General features: G+C 27.2%; 1 protein-coding gene across 1 annotated transcript; it reads left to right on the forward strand.

The window, feature by feature from the left end:
• Nucleotides 1-9: 9 nt before the first annotated feature.
• SPBR_09103 (uncharacterized protein) lies at nucleotides 10-19,813 on the forward strand (the record flags this gene model as incomplete). The annotated part of the gene is made up of 4 exons (XM_040767229.1): nucleotides 10-69; nucleotides 127-665; nucleotides 761-812; nucleotides 19,589-19,813. The coding sequence occupies 4 exons, from the start codon at nucleotides 10-12 to the stop codon at nucleotides 19,811-19,813; spliced, it is 876 nt and encodes a 291-aa protein (XP_040620135.1).
• Nucleotides 19,814-19,877: the final 64 nt, after the last annotated feature.

Genomic DNA, 19,877 nt, shown 5'->3' on the forward strand with positions numbered 1-19,877 from the left:
AGAGGAACCATGGCTGCCTTGTTGCCAGTTGCTTGCCCCGCGACAACCAGCCCTACTACAAGAGAATCTGTGAGTGTCCGCTAGATTACTTATTGAACATTGGCTACGTACTCTAACTTGTATCAGCCATTCGTGGACCTTCGTGGAAAGACCGTCGGTGAATACAGTGTCCAGAAATGGATCCATGGTGGAAGCCGTGCGGACGTCTTTCAAGGCACCGACGCAGAAGGCAGACACGTCGCCATAAAGGTAGCGATAAAGAGTGCTTCTGACTTGGAAAAGGAGTACTACCGCATCAAGTTTCTTACCTCGAGACAAGCTCCTGTTCCTCGTCCTCGAGCCTTGTTCACACATGACACCAGTGACGGTGGTCAATTCTATCGCGTAATGGTCATGGACTATTTCCCCTCGACCCTTGAGGCTCGTCTTCGCAAACCGGAACCGATTTCACATGTGGAGATTCTTCGTATCGCACGCGAAGCAATCACCGGCCTCTCGAAAATCCACTGGCGTAGTGTCATCCATGGCGACATCAACGAGAGGAATCTCGCTTTTGACAAGAATGGCAAACTCGTATTCATCGGCTTTGGCCAGGCTCGTGACCTACAAGGCTTTACGGCCGTTTTGGACGAGATCAACAAGAAGGGTTGGCAAATCGAGGTGACGTGCCGGGCTGACTTAAGGGCGTTGGCTTTAGTTTTTAGTCTCACTCACTGGTGCGGACGTTCCAAAGCTACCCAAGAATCCTCTGGAAAAGCAGCTCCGCATCTTCCATGATGCTGTGGAAAATGTGGACGTTGATGCACTCATGCGTCATCTTCCGGAGGTATCGTTGGGCCCATTAAGGATTCTCCTCAGCCACGCATACACGCTTCATATTGAAGACATGCCGGACTACGAACTTTTACGCACGGCATTTGAAACAAGCTAAGGTTTACAGCATACACTGATCGGATTTATTTCCTTACATAAAAATGAATAAACCCAAAACAAACTGGACTGATCGAGGCAAAGCAATGTAAAGAAACTTCTTAGGGAGAGTATCTGTTGCTGTTGCTGCCACGTTCATTGCTCGGGAGCTGCGGATCAGACCCTAATCTTTGGTTTTTTGACTGGTCAGCGAAGCAAAGGAGTTTGTTGTGAGCTATTCAAATTACATCGATCCATATTTTTATTGTTCGGCGGAGAGCTGGGGGCCGGGAAAGAGAGCGACTTGCAAATTGCAGACTTGATAATTTTAAGGACTGCAACCGCACACTTTTTCGAGTCTGCGTGTCCTACCATTTATTCGCGACAAAGACACAACAATACACAGCAAGACGGCGAACAGTAGCACACACACAGCCATGGAAGGAGAAGTGTGCATGATCCGCCAAAAGGAAACGGAAGAATCGGCGTCCAACGAGCGGCTGATCCACCTGCCGTGCGGGCACATAGCTGGCAGCCGCTGCATGTGGCTCACCGAAAACAACATCCCAAGTACGACGCCGCCGCAGAGTGATCAAGGTATTGGTAATAACAGAGGAGCGTGCCAAGAGTGTATTCATTTACAGCGTGCCGCATGAATAGTGGGCCCCTCCGGAGGAACAAACAACACAAGAATAATACAGAAGGGGAGCGGTAAATACGTTTGGAATCGTGTTTGATTGGGAAATATCATTGAGTGTTATTTAAAGAGCTATTCGCAAAATTGTATTGTTTTTCGGGTTCTTAATAACTCTCGTTAGTCCTATTTTACTTAGTGGTTATTTCTGGAGCTTATAGCCTCCATCTGCCAAACACATTTTTACGGTCATTTTAACGTCTTTAATATAATTAACACTGGCCGCCCTTGTACTCGACACTTAACACAACCGTTCACTCTAACTACCCTCGACGTATTATTCTTTCACCCTTTGTTGTTATTTTGAATTTTTACTTTTAAAGTTATAATACCCCGACTCTTTTAAGGTCTCCGATATTAGTTCGGACTTTTCTTTATAAATATAATCGAGATAATTAAGGTTATCGACGAAGGTAGAAATTATATAAATAAGATTTAATAAATAATAGATTTTTTTATTAAATTCGATTATTTATTACCTTTAAAAGTTATTTTTAACCTTTTATTAATTAATAATATTAATATATAACTAGTATTAATTCGGACCGAATTTAATATACGATTATAAGTAATATATCGTATATTAAACTTTATAAAGTATAGTTTTTTTTAAAAACAAAAAACGACGAGACTTTTAAAGTTATATATATAACTAGTAACTTAAAGACTTTATATAAAGTTATTTTTATAATATTAATAAAAATAAATTTAATAACGGATATTATTAACTCGTTATTAAAATTTTAAATTTTACGTTAAATTCTTCGTTACTATAAATATTAAAAATATATATTAAATACTTTAAACCGAAATATTATAAACTTTAAGTTTATAATAAAACTATTAAATCCTATTACGGTCACCTTTAATAAAAACCTTAACGAGACTATACAACACCGTCTACAAGAATTTACATTCCCTTTACCATATAAAAATCTAAGTAATCGAAATAACGGTAACCTTTACGATATCGAGATTAATTACGAGGCTTTAAGATCGGAGATTTTTAATAATTTAGATTTAAATAAGGGTGTTTTTAATAAAATGGTTAAAACGGTTCTTTAAAAGATAAAGGAAATAACTAAGATTAAAAAAATGTATTATTAATATTTAACAACTCTTTTTTTTATACGATATATACGTTTATTACGAGTTTTTATTAACTCGGATTTATAGATTTAAGATTAGTACCGGAAGACGAGATAAAAAGTATAAAAAGAAATAAGAAAGTATTTTTTCTCGAATAGTTTATATTATACGTAAACTTCCTTTACGGGAGTCTAGTATTACGTTAAGTTACGTATCGTTTAATTAAACTATATAACGACTATATTAAACCTTTTCTTTAACCTTAAGTTTATATAAATAGTGTTATAATCGATTCGTAACCGAAAACCACGGATCAAGTGACTAGGCTTACCTAATAAAGCGCGGTGTGACTAGTCCCTAACCATACGTTAACGCTATATTAACGAGAAGCCTTTCTTTTTAAATAAAAGGACTCCCTTCTTCCTTTTAAGGAAGAAAGGGTAAGAATTAGTCTTTATTATAATATATACTTACCTTCGTCTTTAAAACTAATACTTTTTATTAACTAATTTATTATAAAGACTTATTTTATAACTACTTATAATAATTTTAATTTTTTTTTACGGATACCTTTTTACGATAGTTAAAAAAAGAGAAACGATAAACCTACTCTTCGTCGAGTCGAGTCGAGTTATACGTTCGTATTCGTAAGGCCTTACGAGTCTTTCGTATATAAACGTCGACTTTATCTTCGAAAACTTTAACTTATAATTAACGGTCGAAGACTCGACTAAATCTTCGAGTATTAAAGTAGTAATAATAGTACCGACTAGTAGTAAAAAGGGAGAAAAAAGTAGTAGAATTAATATTATTATAAAAAAATAAGTAAAAAAAAGACGACGAAGAAATAACGTTTAAAAAAAATAAGTTTTTAAAGAAAAGATCGTAGTTTTAAAGAACGTAAAACGTTAACGAGTCTTTTATTAAAACGAAAGACTAAAAATAAATCTACCGTTTCTTTTTTTTTAACCCCGTTATTTAAAGAAAATTCTTTTAAACCGAATAATAATTTAAAAGTCGACGAAAAAACGTAAAAGAGTTATAAGTCGAAAGATTTAAAAATACAACTATCGTTTAAAGTTTATAAGAATTATTTTACTTTTAAAGACCGGGAATTTTAAATCTTAAAATTAAAAATAATATTTAAAATTAAACCGTACAAATTCTCGAATTCTTATAACCGAGTCGTTATCGTTTATAATTATATAAATAAACTGTTTAAAAGGTAGTAGAATTAGTACGTACGTAACGTTAAAGATTTCGAGAAACGTCGACGACTCGAACGTTTTTAAAATAAATTTAAAGAGTAAATAACGATACTCGTTTTTACCGTAAGTAACTTATCGATATAAAGTTATAAGTTATATAAAAGGGTACGTTTTTAACTTAATTAACCGTTATCCGAGTTTTTAAGTTACTTACGTTTTTTAAAAGAGTAAATAACGTCTTTTTTCGATAAATTTAAAAAAAACCTTTTATTTTAAACTAAATAACTAATTTAAGTATACGTTAAACGGAGTTATTAATTATAAAAAGATTAACCTTTAAAACGTATACGTAAAAACTAAATTATTATTTATATAATAAGTAAGAAATCGTTTTATTAATAACGTTTATAATTCGTAAAAAAGTCGTAAATAACTCGACGATAAACCGTAAAAAGATATATTTTTTTAAAAAAAAAACGTTAACGTCGTTCGAACGGTTATAAAAATCGTAAAAACGATAAAGGAAGGAATATAACAGGTTATTAACCTTTTCGTTTATAAAATAAAAAAGAGTTGTAAAAAAAACCTTCGGTTATTTATTTTAAGTGTAATAAAATAAAATATTACGTAAATAACTACTTAAAAAACGTACTTATTTAAAATATTATTATTAAAAAACCCGTTAAGTTAAAAAACCCTTAGTTGTCTCTTTCGAGTCCGAAAAAAAGACGATAAAAATAAAATATAAATTATTAAAGAATACGTTAGTAATATATTATAAAAAAGTCGAGGAAAAAACGACTATTACTTTAAATACTATTATAAGTTAAATATCGTAAGTATTTAATTCGTAAAACGACTTTAACTATAAAAAACGAGATATCCCGATCCGGTAACGTGTTTAATAAACGTTTTTAAAACTTAAATATTTAAGATTTAAAATATCCTTATTACTTTTACGGATTTTTATAAAAGGATTAAAAAGACGATTCGTCCTTATATTATACTCGATAAGTCGGAGAGTCCGGATATTAACTTTATTTTATTAAGTGTTATAAATTTAAAAACGTTAAATATTAATATTTTAATAAAAGTATTATAACGTTTAGTATATAAAACCTTAAAGATTTATATTAAAACTTTAAAAAAGTTTACGAAAATTATACGAAACGAGACGGTAGTGTATATAATTATAACGTTCCCGATAGTCTCGAATAAACGTTTTTACGAGGACTATCCTTTCGATACGGAAGAGTAAAAGAGTCGTAAAAAAAGTCGTATTACTCGTCGAGTTAAAGGACTTTACGAATATCTTTAGTATATTTAAAACGATAATTATTTTATTGTTTAAATAAACTAATTATATTATAAATCTTTTATTAAATATATAATCTTTATATAAAACGATTTACCCGTTATTTAAACGAGAATTATAAAAGTTACGACTTTATATTAAAGATAACTTATAAAACGGACGTATTTACCCTTTTAAGTCGTTAACCGACGTATTTATATTATTTATATTAAAAAAGAACGGTATATTACGACTTTACGTCGATTATTATAAGTTAAATAAAGTTACCGTAAAGAACCGGTATACTCTTTTATTAATTTCCGAGATTTTAAATCGAATAAATAAAACTTAATTCTTTTTTAAACTCGATATTAAAAACGTTTATTATCGTATTTAAATTAAAGAAAGTAATAAGTAAAAAACCGTATTTTATACGTAATATAATTACTTTAAGTATATAATTCTTCTTTTTAATTTAATTAACGTTTTTACTACTTTTTAATATTATATTTATATAACCTTATAAAAGTTAATTAATATTACTTATATAATATATATAAATAACGTTTTAATATTCTTTTAATCTTGGGAATAATATATACGATATTTATATAAAGTATTAAAAAGACTTAAACGAGTTTAGTTATATATTAATATATATAAGTGTAAATTTTTATAAATAAAGTAAAATTTTTAAGATTTATCTTTATACGTTATAAAGTTATAATAAACTCGAAGTAAATAATTATTATTATAAAGTGGTTAAAACCGAAGTTTTACCGTAATATATAAGTATTTTTAAGATTTTATAACTTTTATAAACGATTTATCCTTATATATTCGTAGATTATAACCCTACCTAATAACCTTTTAAAAAGTATATAAAATAAAAAAAGTCGGGAATAGTTACGTTTTCGACTTACGAACGAGAAGTTTTTAACGAACTTAAAGTATATTTCGAAAAAACGTCGTTATTAAAACACTTTAATTTTAAGTTATAAACCCGACTCGAAACGGACGCGTTAAAAAAGGGTGGTTTTAAGGTACTATTTTAACCGAACGAATAAAATAAATACTACTTAATCGTCTTTTAATTAAAGAAATAAAAAGGGTTAAAGTTAAATTATAACACTCTCGATTAAAAAATAATAGTAATTATAAAGAGTTTTAAATATTAATAGTAATACTTAAATAAAAGTCGTTAAAGAGTCGAAGTTTTATCGGACTATACTAACTTAAAAACGTTTATAAGTTAATAAAAGTTAAATAATCGATAAGTTAAATAGTATATATTTTTAATACTATTTAATTTCGAAATTAAATATTAAACCGGGAAAAGAAACCTTATTAACGTACCGTTACGTTATCCGGACTATAAGTTTAATAACGAAAATTATAATTATAAAGACCTTTTACTTATATTATAATAAAGGTTAACGGTAACGTAATAAGTATTAATTTTATAATAAGAGTATTAATAAGTTTATAGTTAAGATTAAAAAAAAAGGTCGTGTTTTTATAACGAGAGTTAAACGAGAAACCTTTATAAGTTTAATAGATTTAAACTCGTTTTTAAAAAAGTCAGGTTCGAACGAGGAGTTCGAAAGTCTCGTCGTTAACTCGTAATTTTTAACCGAAACTACTTATAACGTAGTATATTTTAAAGACTTTAGTATAGTCTATAACTATATACGAAAAGGTTACGTTAATAAATCCTTTTACCTAGTTATAAGACTTATTATTAACCTTATAAATTAACGATTCGTTTTATATATTAAAACGAAGTATTACGTAAACAGGTAAGTTATAAAATATTTAATAAAGATTAAACTAGAACGGATTATTAAAGTACCGTTATTATATTTATATCCCGGTAAAAAGTTCGGTACGTTAAAAGATACTTAACCGACACTATAATAAACCTTTAACGGGTTACTTTAAAAAGGTTAAAATAAAAGAAATAATAAAACGAAAATTTTATTAATTAAGTATAATTAAAGATATATATAAATTTATCGATTTATATTCGATTTATTAACGAATCGTCACGAAAAGGTATAAATTATATAAAGAACTATAACTTTTATTAATCCCGTAAAGACTATAATAAAAGATCTTTATAAACTTTATTATAAGATTACCGGTTATTTATTATAAAAAAGAGTTAATAAATAATATTTTAATAATAATCGACCGATATACGAAGATATATCGTTTCCTTCTCGTTTTAATTACTATTACGTCCGAAAGACTAGTACGAATAATACACGTTAAAATTAAGAACCGGTATAAGACACTTAAAAGAATCGTTTTTAATAAAAAAAGTGTATTTATAAGTTAATTTTAATTAAAAATATATATAACGTTATTAATTCGTTAAAGACTTTTAATAGTATACCACTTTTAAACCGATAAATAAACTAAGTGTATAAATTAAACCTTAAAATATTATTTAAGGGTATTCTTTAACGACGAGTAGTTGAATTAACCGTTACTTTTATAAAACGTAAAGTTTATAATTAATAATATAATTAACGTAACTATTAAGGTTACACCTTTTAATATACTATATAAATATAATTTAAATATATATATTAACGTTAAGGCCGACGTTTATAAAAAAGGGGTATTAATTATTATAAATAAAATCGAGAAAATTTATACCTTTAAAAAAAAGGTAAAGAATTATTAAAAAAAAACTTAAAAAACGTATAAAAATACTATAATAAGAAATACTAATTAAAAATTTTTAAAGTAAAAGATTTCGTTATATTATTAACGTAAAATTTTAAATTATAAGTGGTTAAAAAGAAAATAATACCGAAATTTATTAAACCTTTTAAAGTTATTAAAAAAATTAGTTTATAAGTATATAAACTAACGTTACTATAAATATATAACCGTATTTATAATATATTCTCGGTCTTTTTATTAAAACCTTAAAAGTCCCGAAAAGGGGAGCCGGTAAAAAAGATACCGTTACCCGTACTTAAAAAGGACTAAAAGGAATAAAAGGTAAAAGTAGTTAAAAATAAAACGAAACGTAATAAAAAGGTTTATTATTTAATAAAATAAGTAGAATAGTCCGTAAAATATAATTAGTAAGTGTTTAAAAAAGATATAAAATATATTAAAAAGGTTATTTAAAATTACGAGAAAAAGTATAAAAAAATTACTCCGTAAAAAAAAAAGTAGATTTATAAAATTATTATTTAAATTCGGTTAACGACTTTACGGTAAAACGTAAGTACGGTATACGTTAAAAACGTTTACTTAATAAAAAAGATTTAAATAACGACTTTATAACGATATATAAACGTTATACGTTAAAAACGTTTACTTAATTAAAATAATATAAAGAACGACTTAGTACGTTAACGATTTAATTACGTACTTATAACGTTCGACCCGAAAAGAAAAAAAAAAAAGAGTATTACTAATACTTAATACGACTTAACGGTAATAAGTAAACGGAAATACGAAAAACCGTTTTTTAAAAAAAGGGTTAAAACGACGTTTATAACGTTTTACGTAAACGAAAAAAAGGCCCTTTTCGGTCACGTTCCGACCGATTAAGTCGAGGAAGATACGACGATCCTTTAACCACTTTTAATATAAAGGATCTTTAAGTCCGAGTCGTAAGTAAAATCGTTCGGGATTCGACTTATTATTATTAGTAGTAAGGAGGATATAGTCTTAAGTAGTTTATAACTTTATTACGATTCTTTTATAAATAACCCGACTTATTATTTTATTAAGGTTAATAATTAACCGGTAAACTTTTTTATAGTTTTATACGAGTATTATTAACCGGTATATAAATTCGTTTATAATATATAATAAAGTTAAAGACGTTTCTTTGTTCGGTTTTAACGAAAGGTCGATTACTTCGGTAATAATACGAAAAACGACGTAAACGTTTTTTATAAGTAACGTAAAAACCTTTTCGTAAAAATAATAATAAGTTTTATATCGTTATCTCGTCGTTACTTCGTATATATAACGTAAAGTTTAACGAGAATTTACGTTTTAAATATTATTAATAACGTTAAAAAAGTAAGTAATATACGTATAAATTTAAAGGTTAATAGTAAAATCCGGTTCGAAGTCGTCGTTATTTTAAATCTTTAACGACTCGTCGTCGAATTTATTATTTATTACGTTACTATTCTCGTTTAAGTATATATCGTTAAAGGTATCGTAGTCCGACGTCTCGTAAATAAACCGTTAAAAAGTCGTAAATAAGGTTTATATTATAAAAGAAACGAAAGTAGTATCGTTAATAGTATACGGACGAGTCGTAAAAGTAACGGGAGTCGTAACGGGTCGAAAACGAGTCGGGTTAAAAAAGTTTACGATTACGTTACGAAACGTAAAGTTATTAAACGGTTAAAAACGATTAAAACTTAAAAGGGTAACGATTTAAAAACGAAACGTAAAAAAAGTAACCTTAAAAGAAGAAATAAACGGAACTATAAACGAACGGAACGATAAGTCCGAAAAGAACGGTCGTAGTTAAAATTCTTTTACGAGTAATAAAACTACTTATTAAATAAACCGTAATATATTAAACCGAGGTTAAAAAGGTTTAACGATTATCGAACGACTTATAAACGAATTAACACCGACACGTCGGACGATAATATAAACGTAAACGCGTTTTATAACCTTTAACACCGTAAGTTAACTAGTATAAAAAAAGGTAAATAAACGACGAAACGAACTTACGGTACGTTAAATAAACGTACGGTTTAATACGGTCGATAAACGTTAAACGGTCGAGTCCGAGTTACTTACGTTATTATATAAAAATAAAAAGATAAAAAAGAAAGACTACGAAATTTTTACTATAATATTATTTAAAGACTTATCCCCGTTACGTTTATAACGTTAAAGAGTTTTAAAAAGTATATTAAAAAATAATAAGTAAAAACGACTTTTAAACGAATAAACTATAATATATTAACGAATAAAAAAAAGTTATTAAGAAAGTTTAATTAATAATTTATAAACGAAAGATAGTCGATAATTTTATAAAACGTTAAAAGAAAAAGGGAAAAAAAACGAGTTACGATTCTTTTACGAGTAAAAAATAATTTACTTAAAAAACGTTCGTTAAATTAAAAACGAGTTAAAAGTAAAAAGAGTAAAAGTAAGTTATAATAAAGGTTTAGTCGAGTAATTAACTTTATACTCGTATACGAGAAAGGAGTAATAAAAGTAAATAACGTTTATAAAAAGAGTAATATTTATAAATAAACGTATCGGATAAAAACTACCCGTAAATACTTATCGTTATTTATTTATTATATAACTATTAATATACTTTACGGAAACGACGACGTTAAACGGTATTTAACCGAAAACGAGAATATTTATTTAAATATCGGTGTTTAATAATAAATAATTTAAACGTATTTAATACTTTTAAACCTTATATTACGTCGGTAGTTAACGGACCGAACTATTATATAATATAAAAGATTATAAAGTAACTCGTATACGAATTTGTTATAAGTGATTATAAGATAAGTCTTTATAATAAATTAGTTAATAAGAAGTATTAGTTTCGAGGACGAAGGTAAGTGTGTATTATAATAAAGACTAATTCTTACCCCTTCTTCTTAAAAGGAAAAAGGGAGTCCTTTTATTTAAAGAGAAAGGTTTTTCACTAACGTAACGTTAACGTGTGGTTAAAGACTAGTCACGCCACACCTTATTATATAAGTCTAGTTACTTAATTCGTAGTCTTCGGTTACGAATCGATTATAATAATTATCCTCCCTTTTCGATAAACTAAACTTTAGTTCTTCTTACGACCTTTTTTAATCTCTTTACTCTTACCCGAGTAAAAAGTATCGGAAGTTATAACTAATCCTTTAATTATATACGATAGTCCGTTAATTCGTATACGAGTTACTTTATAATCTTTTATATTATATAATAGTCCGGTTTATCGACTACCGACGTAGTACGAGACTTAAAAGTGTTAAATACGTTTAAACTATTTATCGTTAAACGTCGATATTTAAATAAATATTTTTATTTTCGGTTAAAATATAAATACTATTTAACGTCGTCGTTTTCGTAAAGTATACGTATAGTTATATAATAAATAAATAACGACGAGTATTTATAAATTATTTTTACTTAAAACGTTTATTCGTAAATATCGTTTTTTTTATAAACGTTATTTACTTTTATCGTTCCTTTTTCGTATACGAGTATAAAGTTAGTTACTCGGTTAAACCTTTATTATAACTCGTTTTTACCCTTTTTACTTTTTACCCGTCTTTAACTTAATAAAAGTTTTTTAAATAAATTATTTTTTACTCGTAAAAGAATTATAACTCGTTTTCTTTCCTTTTTTCTTTTCTTTAACGTTTTATAAAATTATCGATTATTTATTACTTATAAATCGTTAATTAAGTTTCTTTAATAACTTTTTTTTATTTACGGATATATCGTAGTTTATTTACCCGAAAGTCACTTTTACTTACTATTTTTTAATATACCTTTTAAAACTCCTTAACGTTATAAATATAATAAGGATAAGTCTTTAAACGATATTATAATAAGAATTTCGTAGTCTTCCCTTTTTATCTCCCCGTTTTTACGTAACTCCGTAAGTAATTCGGACTTAACCGTTTAACGTTTATCGACCGTATTAAACCGTACGTTTATTCGATATACTACGGACTCGTTTCGTCGTTTACTTACTTCTTTTTATACTAGTTAACTTACGGTGTCGAAGGTTAAAGAATACATCCGTATTTATATTATCGTTTAACGTATTAACGTTAATTCGTTTATAAGTTACTCGATAATCGTTAAACCTTTTTAACCTCGACTTAATATATTACGGTTTATTTAATAAGTAGTTTTATTACTCGTAAAAGAATCTTAATTACGTTCGTTCTTTTTAAGTTTATTATTTAGTTCGTTTATAGTCTCGTTTATTTTATCTTTTAAGACTACTTTTTTTACACCTCGTTTTTAAGTCGTTACTTTTTCGGACTTTAATTACTTTTAACCGTTTAATAACCTTACGTTTTATAACGTAATCGTAGACTCTTTTAACTTAACTCGTTCTCGGTTTATTATAACTCCCGTTACTTTTACGACTCGACTACGTACTATTAACGATACTACTCTTATTTTTTTTATAATATAAACCTCGTCCGTAACTTTTTAACGTTTTATTTACGAGACGTCGGACTACGATACTTTTAACGATATACACTTAAATAAAAATAGTAATATAATAAATAATAAATTTAACGACGAGTCGTTCGGGATTTAAAATAATAACGACTTTAAGTCGGAGTTTACTACCGACCTTTAAGTTTATACGTATATTACTTATTTTTTTAACGTTATTAATAACCTTTAAAACGTTAACCTTTATTAAACTTTACGTTATGTATACGAAGTAACGACGAGATATTAACGATACGAGACTCGTTATTATTTTTATAAAAAGGTTTTTACGTTACTTATAAAAAACGTTTACACTACTCTTTATATTATTACCGGAGTAATCGACCTTTCGTTAAAACCGAACGAGGAAACGTTTTTAACTTTATTATATATTATAAACGAATTTATACACCGACTAGTAGTACTCGTACGGGACTATAAAAGAACCTACTAATTAACTATTAACCTTAATAAAACGATAAGTCGGACCGTTTATAAAGGAATCGTAATAAAGTTACAGGTTACTTACGACCGTATCTTTTTTACCGTTAATAACGATAAATCGAATCCCGAACGGTTTTATTTACGACTCGGACTTAAGGATTCTTTATATTAAAAGTGGTTAAAGGATCGTCTTATTTTCTTTAACTTAATCGGTTAGAATACGACCGAAAAAGACCTCTTTTTCGTTTACGTAAAACGTCGTAAACGTCGTCTTAACCTTTCTCCTTTTTAAAACGCCTTCGTTATATATCGTTTACTTATTTTTACTAAGTCGTATTAAGTATTAATAATATTCTTTTTTTGGGTCGAGTGTTACGAGTACGTAATTAAATCGTTTACGTACCGAGTTACTCTTTATATTCTTTTAATTAAGTAAACACCTTTAATATACACCGTACCTACGTTTTATTATAAAGTCGTTAACCGAATTTAAATAATAATTTTATAAATCTACTTTCTCTTTTACGGAGTAATTTTTCCGTACTTTTTCTTATAATCTTAAATAACCTCTTTAACGTATTCTATATCCTTTTTAAATACCCACTAGTTATATTTTATAAACTATCCTACCTATTTTACTAAATAATAAACCTTTTTATTACGTTTCGTTTTATCTTTAACTACTTTTACCTTTTATTCTTTTTAGTCTTTTTCAAGTACGGGTAACGGTATTTTCTTTACCGGCTCCTTTTTTCGAGACTTTTAAGGTTTTAATAAAAAGACCGAGAATATATTATAAATACGGTTATATACTTATAGTAACGTTAATTTATATACTTGTAAACTAATTTCTTTAATAACCTTAAAGGGTTTAATAAATTTCGGTGTTATTTTCTTTTTAACCACTTATAGTTTAAAATTTTACGTCGATAATACGACGAGATCGTTTACTTTAAAAACTTTTAGTTAATACTTTTTATTATAATATTTTTTATACGTTTTTTAAACTTTTCTTTAGTAATTCTTTACCTTTTTTTTTAAAGGTATAAATTTTCTCGATTTTATTCGTAATAACTAGTACCCCTCTTTTATAAACGTCGGTCTTAACGTTAATATATATATTTAAATTATATCCGTATAATATATTAAAAGGTATAACCTTAATAGTTACGTTAATAGTATTATTAGTCGTAAACTCTACGTTTTATAAAAGTAACGGTTAATTTAACTACTCGTTATTAAAGAATACCTTTAAATAATATTTTAAAGTCTAGTTTATACGTTTAATTTATTTATTAGTTTAAAGGTGGTATACTATTAAAAGTCTTCGACGAATTAATAACGTTATATATATTTTTAATTAAAGTTAACTTATAAACACACTTCTTTTATTAAAGATAATTCCTTTAAGTGTCTCGTACCGGTTTTTAATCTTAATATATATTATTCGTACTAGTCTTTTAAACGTAATAATAGTTAAAACTAAAAGGAAACGATATATTTTCGTATATCGGTCGATTATTATTAAGATATTATTTATTAATTTTTTTTAATAATAAACGATAAGTAATTTTATAATAAAATTTATAAAGATTTTTTATTAAAGTCTTTATAAAATTAATAAAAACTATAACTCTTTATATAATTTATATCTTCTCGTAACGATTCGTTAATAAATCGAATACGAATCGATAAATTTATATATATTTTTAATTATACTTAATTAATAAAATTTTCTTTTTATTATTTCTTTTATTTTAACCTTTTTAAAGTAATCCGTTAAAAGTTTATTATAATATCGGTTAAGTATCTTTTAATACACCGAACTTTTTACCGGAATATAAATATAATAACGGTACTTTAATAATCCGTTTTAATTTAGTCTTTATCGAGTGTCTCGTAACTTTCCCGTTTACGTAACACTTCGTTTTATTATATAAAACGAATTATTAACTTATAAGGTTAATAATAAGTCTTATAACGAGGTGGAAGGATTTATTAACGTAACCTTTTTTTATATAGTTACGGATTATATTAAAGTCTTTAAAATATACTACGTTATAAGTGGTTTTAACTAAAAGTCGTAAGTTAACGACGAGGTTTTCAAACTCTTCGTTCAAACCTAACTTTTTTAAAGACAAGTTTAAATTTATTAAACTTATAAAGGTTTCTCGTTTAACTCTTACTATAAAAATACGACCTTTTTCTTTTAATCTTAACTATAAACTTATTAATACTTTTATTATAAAATTAACACTTATTACGTTACCGTTAACCTTTATTATAATATAAATAAAAGATCTTTATAATTATAATCTTCGTCGTTAAACTTATAGTCCGGATAATACGACGACGTATCGACGGGGTTTCTTTTCCCGGTCTAATATTTAATCTCGAAATTAAATAATATTAAAAATATATACTATTTAACTTATCGATTATTTAACTTTTACTAACTTATAAACGTTTTTAAATTAACGTAATCCGATAAAACTTCGACTTTTTAAAGACTTTTATTTAAGTATTATCGTTAATACTTAAAACTCTTTATAATTACTATTATTTCTTAATCGAGAGTATTATAATTTAACTTTAACCCTTTTTATTTCTTTAATTAAAAAACGATTAAGTAGTATTTATCTTATTCGTTTAATTAAAATAATACCCCGAAACCACCCTTCTTTAACGTATCCGTCTCGAGTCGGGTTTATAACTTAAAATTAAAGTGTTTTAATAACGACACTTTTTTAAAATATACTTTAAACTCGTCGAAAGTTTTTCGTTTACGAGTCGAAAACGTAATTATTCCCGACTTCTTTTTATTTTATATACCTTTTAAAAGGTTATTAAGTAAGATTATAATTTACGAATATATAAGGATAAATCGTTTATAAAAGTTATAAAATTTTAAGAATACTTATATATTACGGTAAAACCTCGACTTTAACTACTTTATAATAATAACTATTTACTCCGAGTTTATTTTAACTTTATAACGTATATAGATAAATCTTAAAAATTCCATCTTATTTATAAAAAATTTACACTTATATAAATTAACGTATAATTAGACTCGTTTAAGTCTCTTTAATACTTCGTATAAATATTACACGTATTATTCCTAAGATTAAAAGAATACTAAAACGTTATTTATATATACTATATATATAATATTAATTAACCTTTATAAGGTTATATAAATATAATATTAAAAAGTAACGAAAACGTTAATTAAACCGAAAAAAAGAACTATATACTCGAAGTAATTATATTACGTACGAAATACGGTTTTCCACTTATCACCCTTTTTAATCCGGATATAATAATAAATATCTTTAATATCGAGTTTAAAAAAAAACTAGACTTTATTTATCCGATTTAAAATCTTAAAAATTAATAAAAGAGTATACCGGTTTTTTACGGTAATTTTATTTAACTTACGATAGTCGACGTAAAGTTTTAACGTACTATCCTTTTTTAATATAAATAATATAAGTACGTCGATTAACGATTTAAAAAGACGGATACGTCCGTTTTATAAGTTATCCTCGATATATAATTATAGTTCTTATAATTCCCGTTTAAATAACGGGTAAATCGTTTTATATAAAGGTTACGTATTCGATAAAAGATTTATAACGTAATTAGTTTACTTAAACGACGGGATAATTATCGTTTTAAATATACTAAAGATATTTATAAAGTCTTTTAACTCGACGAGTAATACGACTTTTTTACGACTCTTTTACTTTTTTATATTAAAAGGATAGTCCTTATAAAAACACTTACCCGAGACTATTAAGAATATTATAACCCGTATATACTACTATCTCGTTTCGTATAATTTTTACGAACTTCTTTAAAGTTTTAATATAAATCTTTAAGGTTTTATATACGAAACACTATAATACTTTTATTAAGATGTTAATATTTAATACTTTTAAACTTATAACACTTAATAAAATAAAGTTAATATTTAAACTCTCCGGTTTATTAAGTACGATATAAAAACGGATCGTTTTTTTAATCCTTTTACGGAAATCCGTAAAAGTAATAAAAACGTTTTAAATCTTAAATATTTAAGTTTTAAAGACGTTTATTAAACGCGTTACCGGGTCGGGGTGTCTCGTTTTTTTTAATTAAAACCGTTTCGTAAACTATATACTTACGATATTTAACTTTACAACGGTGTTTAAAGTAATTATCGTCTTTTTTACGACTTTTTTACGATATATTACTAATACGTTTCTCGGTAGTTTATATTTTATTTTTATTACCTTCCTTTCGGACTCGAAAGAGATAATTAAAGGTTTTTTAACTTAATAAACTCTTTAATAATAATATTTTAAATAAGTACGTTTTTTAAATAGTTATTTACGTAGTATTCTACTTTATTATATTTAAAATAAGTGACCGAAGGTTTTTTTTATAACTCTTTTTTATTTTATAAATAAAAAGGTTAAAAACCCGTTATATTCCTCCTTTTATCGTTTTTACGATTCTTATAACCGTTCGAACGGTGTTAATACTTCTTTTTTTAAGATACGTCTTTTTACGGTTTATCGTCGAGTCGTTTACGACTTTTTTACGAATTACGGACGTTATTAATAAAACGATTTCTTACTCGTTATATAAATAATAATTCGACTCTTACGTATAAGTTTTAAAGACTAATCTTTTTATAGTCGATAACTCCGTTTAACGTATACTTAAGTTAATTATTTAACTTAAAATAAAAAGTCTTTTTTTTAAATTTATCGAAGAAAGGTACTATTTACTCCTTTAAAAAACGTAAGTAACTTAAAAACTCGAATAACGGTTAATTAAGTCGAAAACGTACTCTTTTATATAACTTATAAACTTATATCGACGGGTCGTTTATAGTAAAAACGAGTATCGTTATTTACTTTTTAAATTTATTTTAAAAACGTTCGAGTTACTAATATTCTTTAAAATCTTTAACGTTACGTACGTATTAGTTTCACTACCTTTTAAACGGTTTATTTATATAGTTATAAACGACGACGACTCGGTTACGAAAATTTAAAAATTCGTACGGTTTAACCTTAAATATTATTTTTAATTTTAAGATTTAAAATTTTTAATCTTTAAAAGTAAAATAATTCTTATAAACTTTAAACGATAATCGTATTCTTAAATCTTTTAACTTATAACTCTTTTATACTTCTTCGTCGACTTTTAAACTATTATCCGACTTAAAAGAATTTTCTTTAAATAATAAGGTTAAAAAGAAAGAAACGGTAAATTTATCTTTAATCTTTTTACTTTAACGAAAGACTCGTTAACGTCTCGTATCTTTTAAAACTACGATCCTTTTTTTAAAAGTTCGTTTTTTTTTAAACGTCGTTAACTTTTTTTTAAACACCTTTTTTTCGTCGTCTTTCTTTTTTACTTATTCTTTTATAATAGTATTAATCCTACTACCTTCTTTTCTTTTTTTACTACTAGTCGGTACTATTATTACCACTTTAATACTTAAAGATTCGGTCGGGTCTTCGACCGTCGGTTATAAGTTAAGGTTTTTAAGAATAAAGTCGACGTTTATATACGAAAGACTCGTAAAACCTTACGAATATAAACGTATAACTCGACTCGACCCGACGAAAGGTAGGTTTATTACTTCTTTTCTTTTAACTATCCGTAAAAAGGTATCCGTAAAAAGAAGAATTAAAATTATTATAAGTAATTATAAAATAAGTCTTTATAATAAATTAGTTAATAAAAAGTATTAGTTTTAAAGACGAAGGTAGGTGTATATTATAATAAAGACTAATTCTTACCCCTTTTTTTTAAAGGGAAGAAAGGAGTCCTTTTATTTAAGGAGAAAGGCTTTTCACTAACGTAGCGTTAACGTGTAGTTGGGGACTAGCCACGTCGCGCCTTATTATATAAACCTAGTCACTTAATTCGTAGCCTTCGGCCACGAATCGATTATAACAGAATTAACGAACTATCGTATTTAATTAAAAGACTAGTTATAACTTTTAACACTCTTTACCCGAGTAAAAGTAAAAAGATTAAAAAAAGTCGTAAAACGAATTAAAACTTAATTTATTAAAAAGAAAGAATAATTATTATAATCGATTCGTAATTAAAGGTTACGGATTAAATAACTAAACTTACTTAATAAGACGTAGTGTGACTAGTCCTTAACTATACGTTAACACTACGTTAACGAGAAACCTTTCTCTTTAAATAAAAGGACTCCCTTCTTCCTTTTAAGGAAGAAGGGGTAAGAATTAGTCTTTATTATAATATACACTTATCTTCGTCCTCGAAACTAATACTTTTTATTAACTAATTTATTGTAAAGACCTATCCTATAACCACTTATAACAAATAGTTTATAAAATTAATAATCATTTATTATATATTATATTATACTATTATTTAAGACTTATACTATCGTAAAGTATTTTAAATCGTGATATATGTAAGACCTTATTTCTTATTCCGTTACTTAGTATTTTAAAGTTAGTGACGTACTACGTTTAAACGTAATGCTTCGTCGACGCCTCGAAGTGTATGGTTACCGTGTCGTCTTTGGTGTCTCGCTCGGACATTTTTCCTGGGGTCGCTCGATGCACGATACAAGACGAAGATGGGGCAGAAGGGGGCTTCTGGGGCTTCTTCGGTGACTTGCATGAGATCGTGGACCCTAGGAGGACGCACCAGCTCTGGTCAAATATGTACTCCAAGAACGTCCCTGCAGATCTCTTTCTGGAGTAGTGGAGTCGTTTGACTTGGCTGCGCAATCGGCAATGGCAGCAGCAAGGCAGCAGCAACGGCAACGGCAACGACGGCTACACCGGCAACGTCACAGTAGCGGCAAACGGCAAACGGCACAGGGCCGGCCGGCTCTCCTTTGGCGCGGCCTCGCTAAAAGCTGACCCCCTCATCTCGCCCTTTAGCGTCGGCCTCATGTATCCCTTTTGTATCCGCCGGTCTGGATGAACCCCATATACATTATATAGACGACTGGGTAGCTGGACATTTTGCGTACGACAGCTTGGGCTTC

The sequence above is a fragment of the Sporothrix brasiliensis genome (genome assembly GCF_000820605.1).
Source record: "Sporothrix brasiliensis 5110 chromosome Unknown Cont17, whole genome shotgun sequence".
In the NCBI taxonomy this organism is placed as follows: domain Eukaryota; kingdom Fungi; phylum Ascomycota; class Sordariomycetes; order Ophiostomatales; family Ophiostomataceae; genus Sporothrix; species Sporothrix brasiliensis.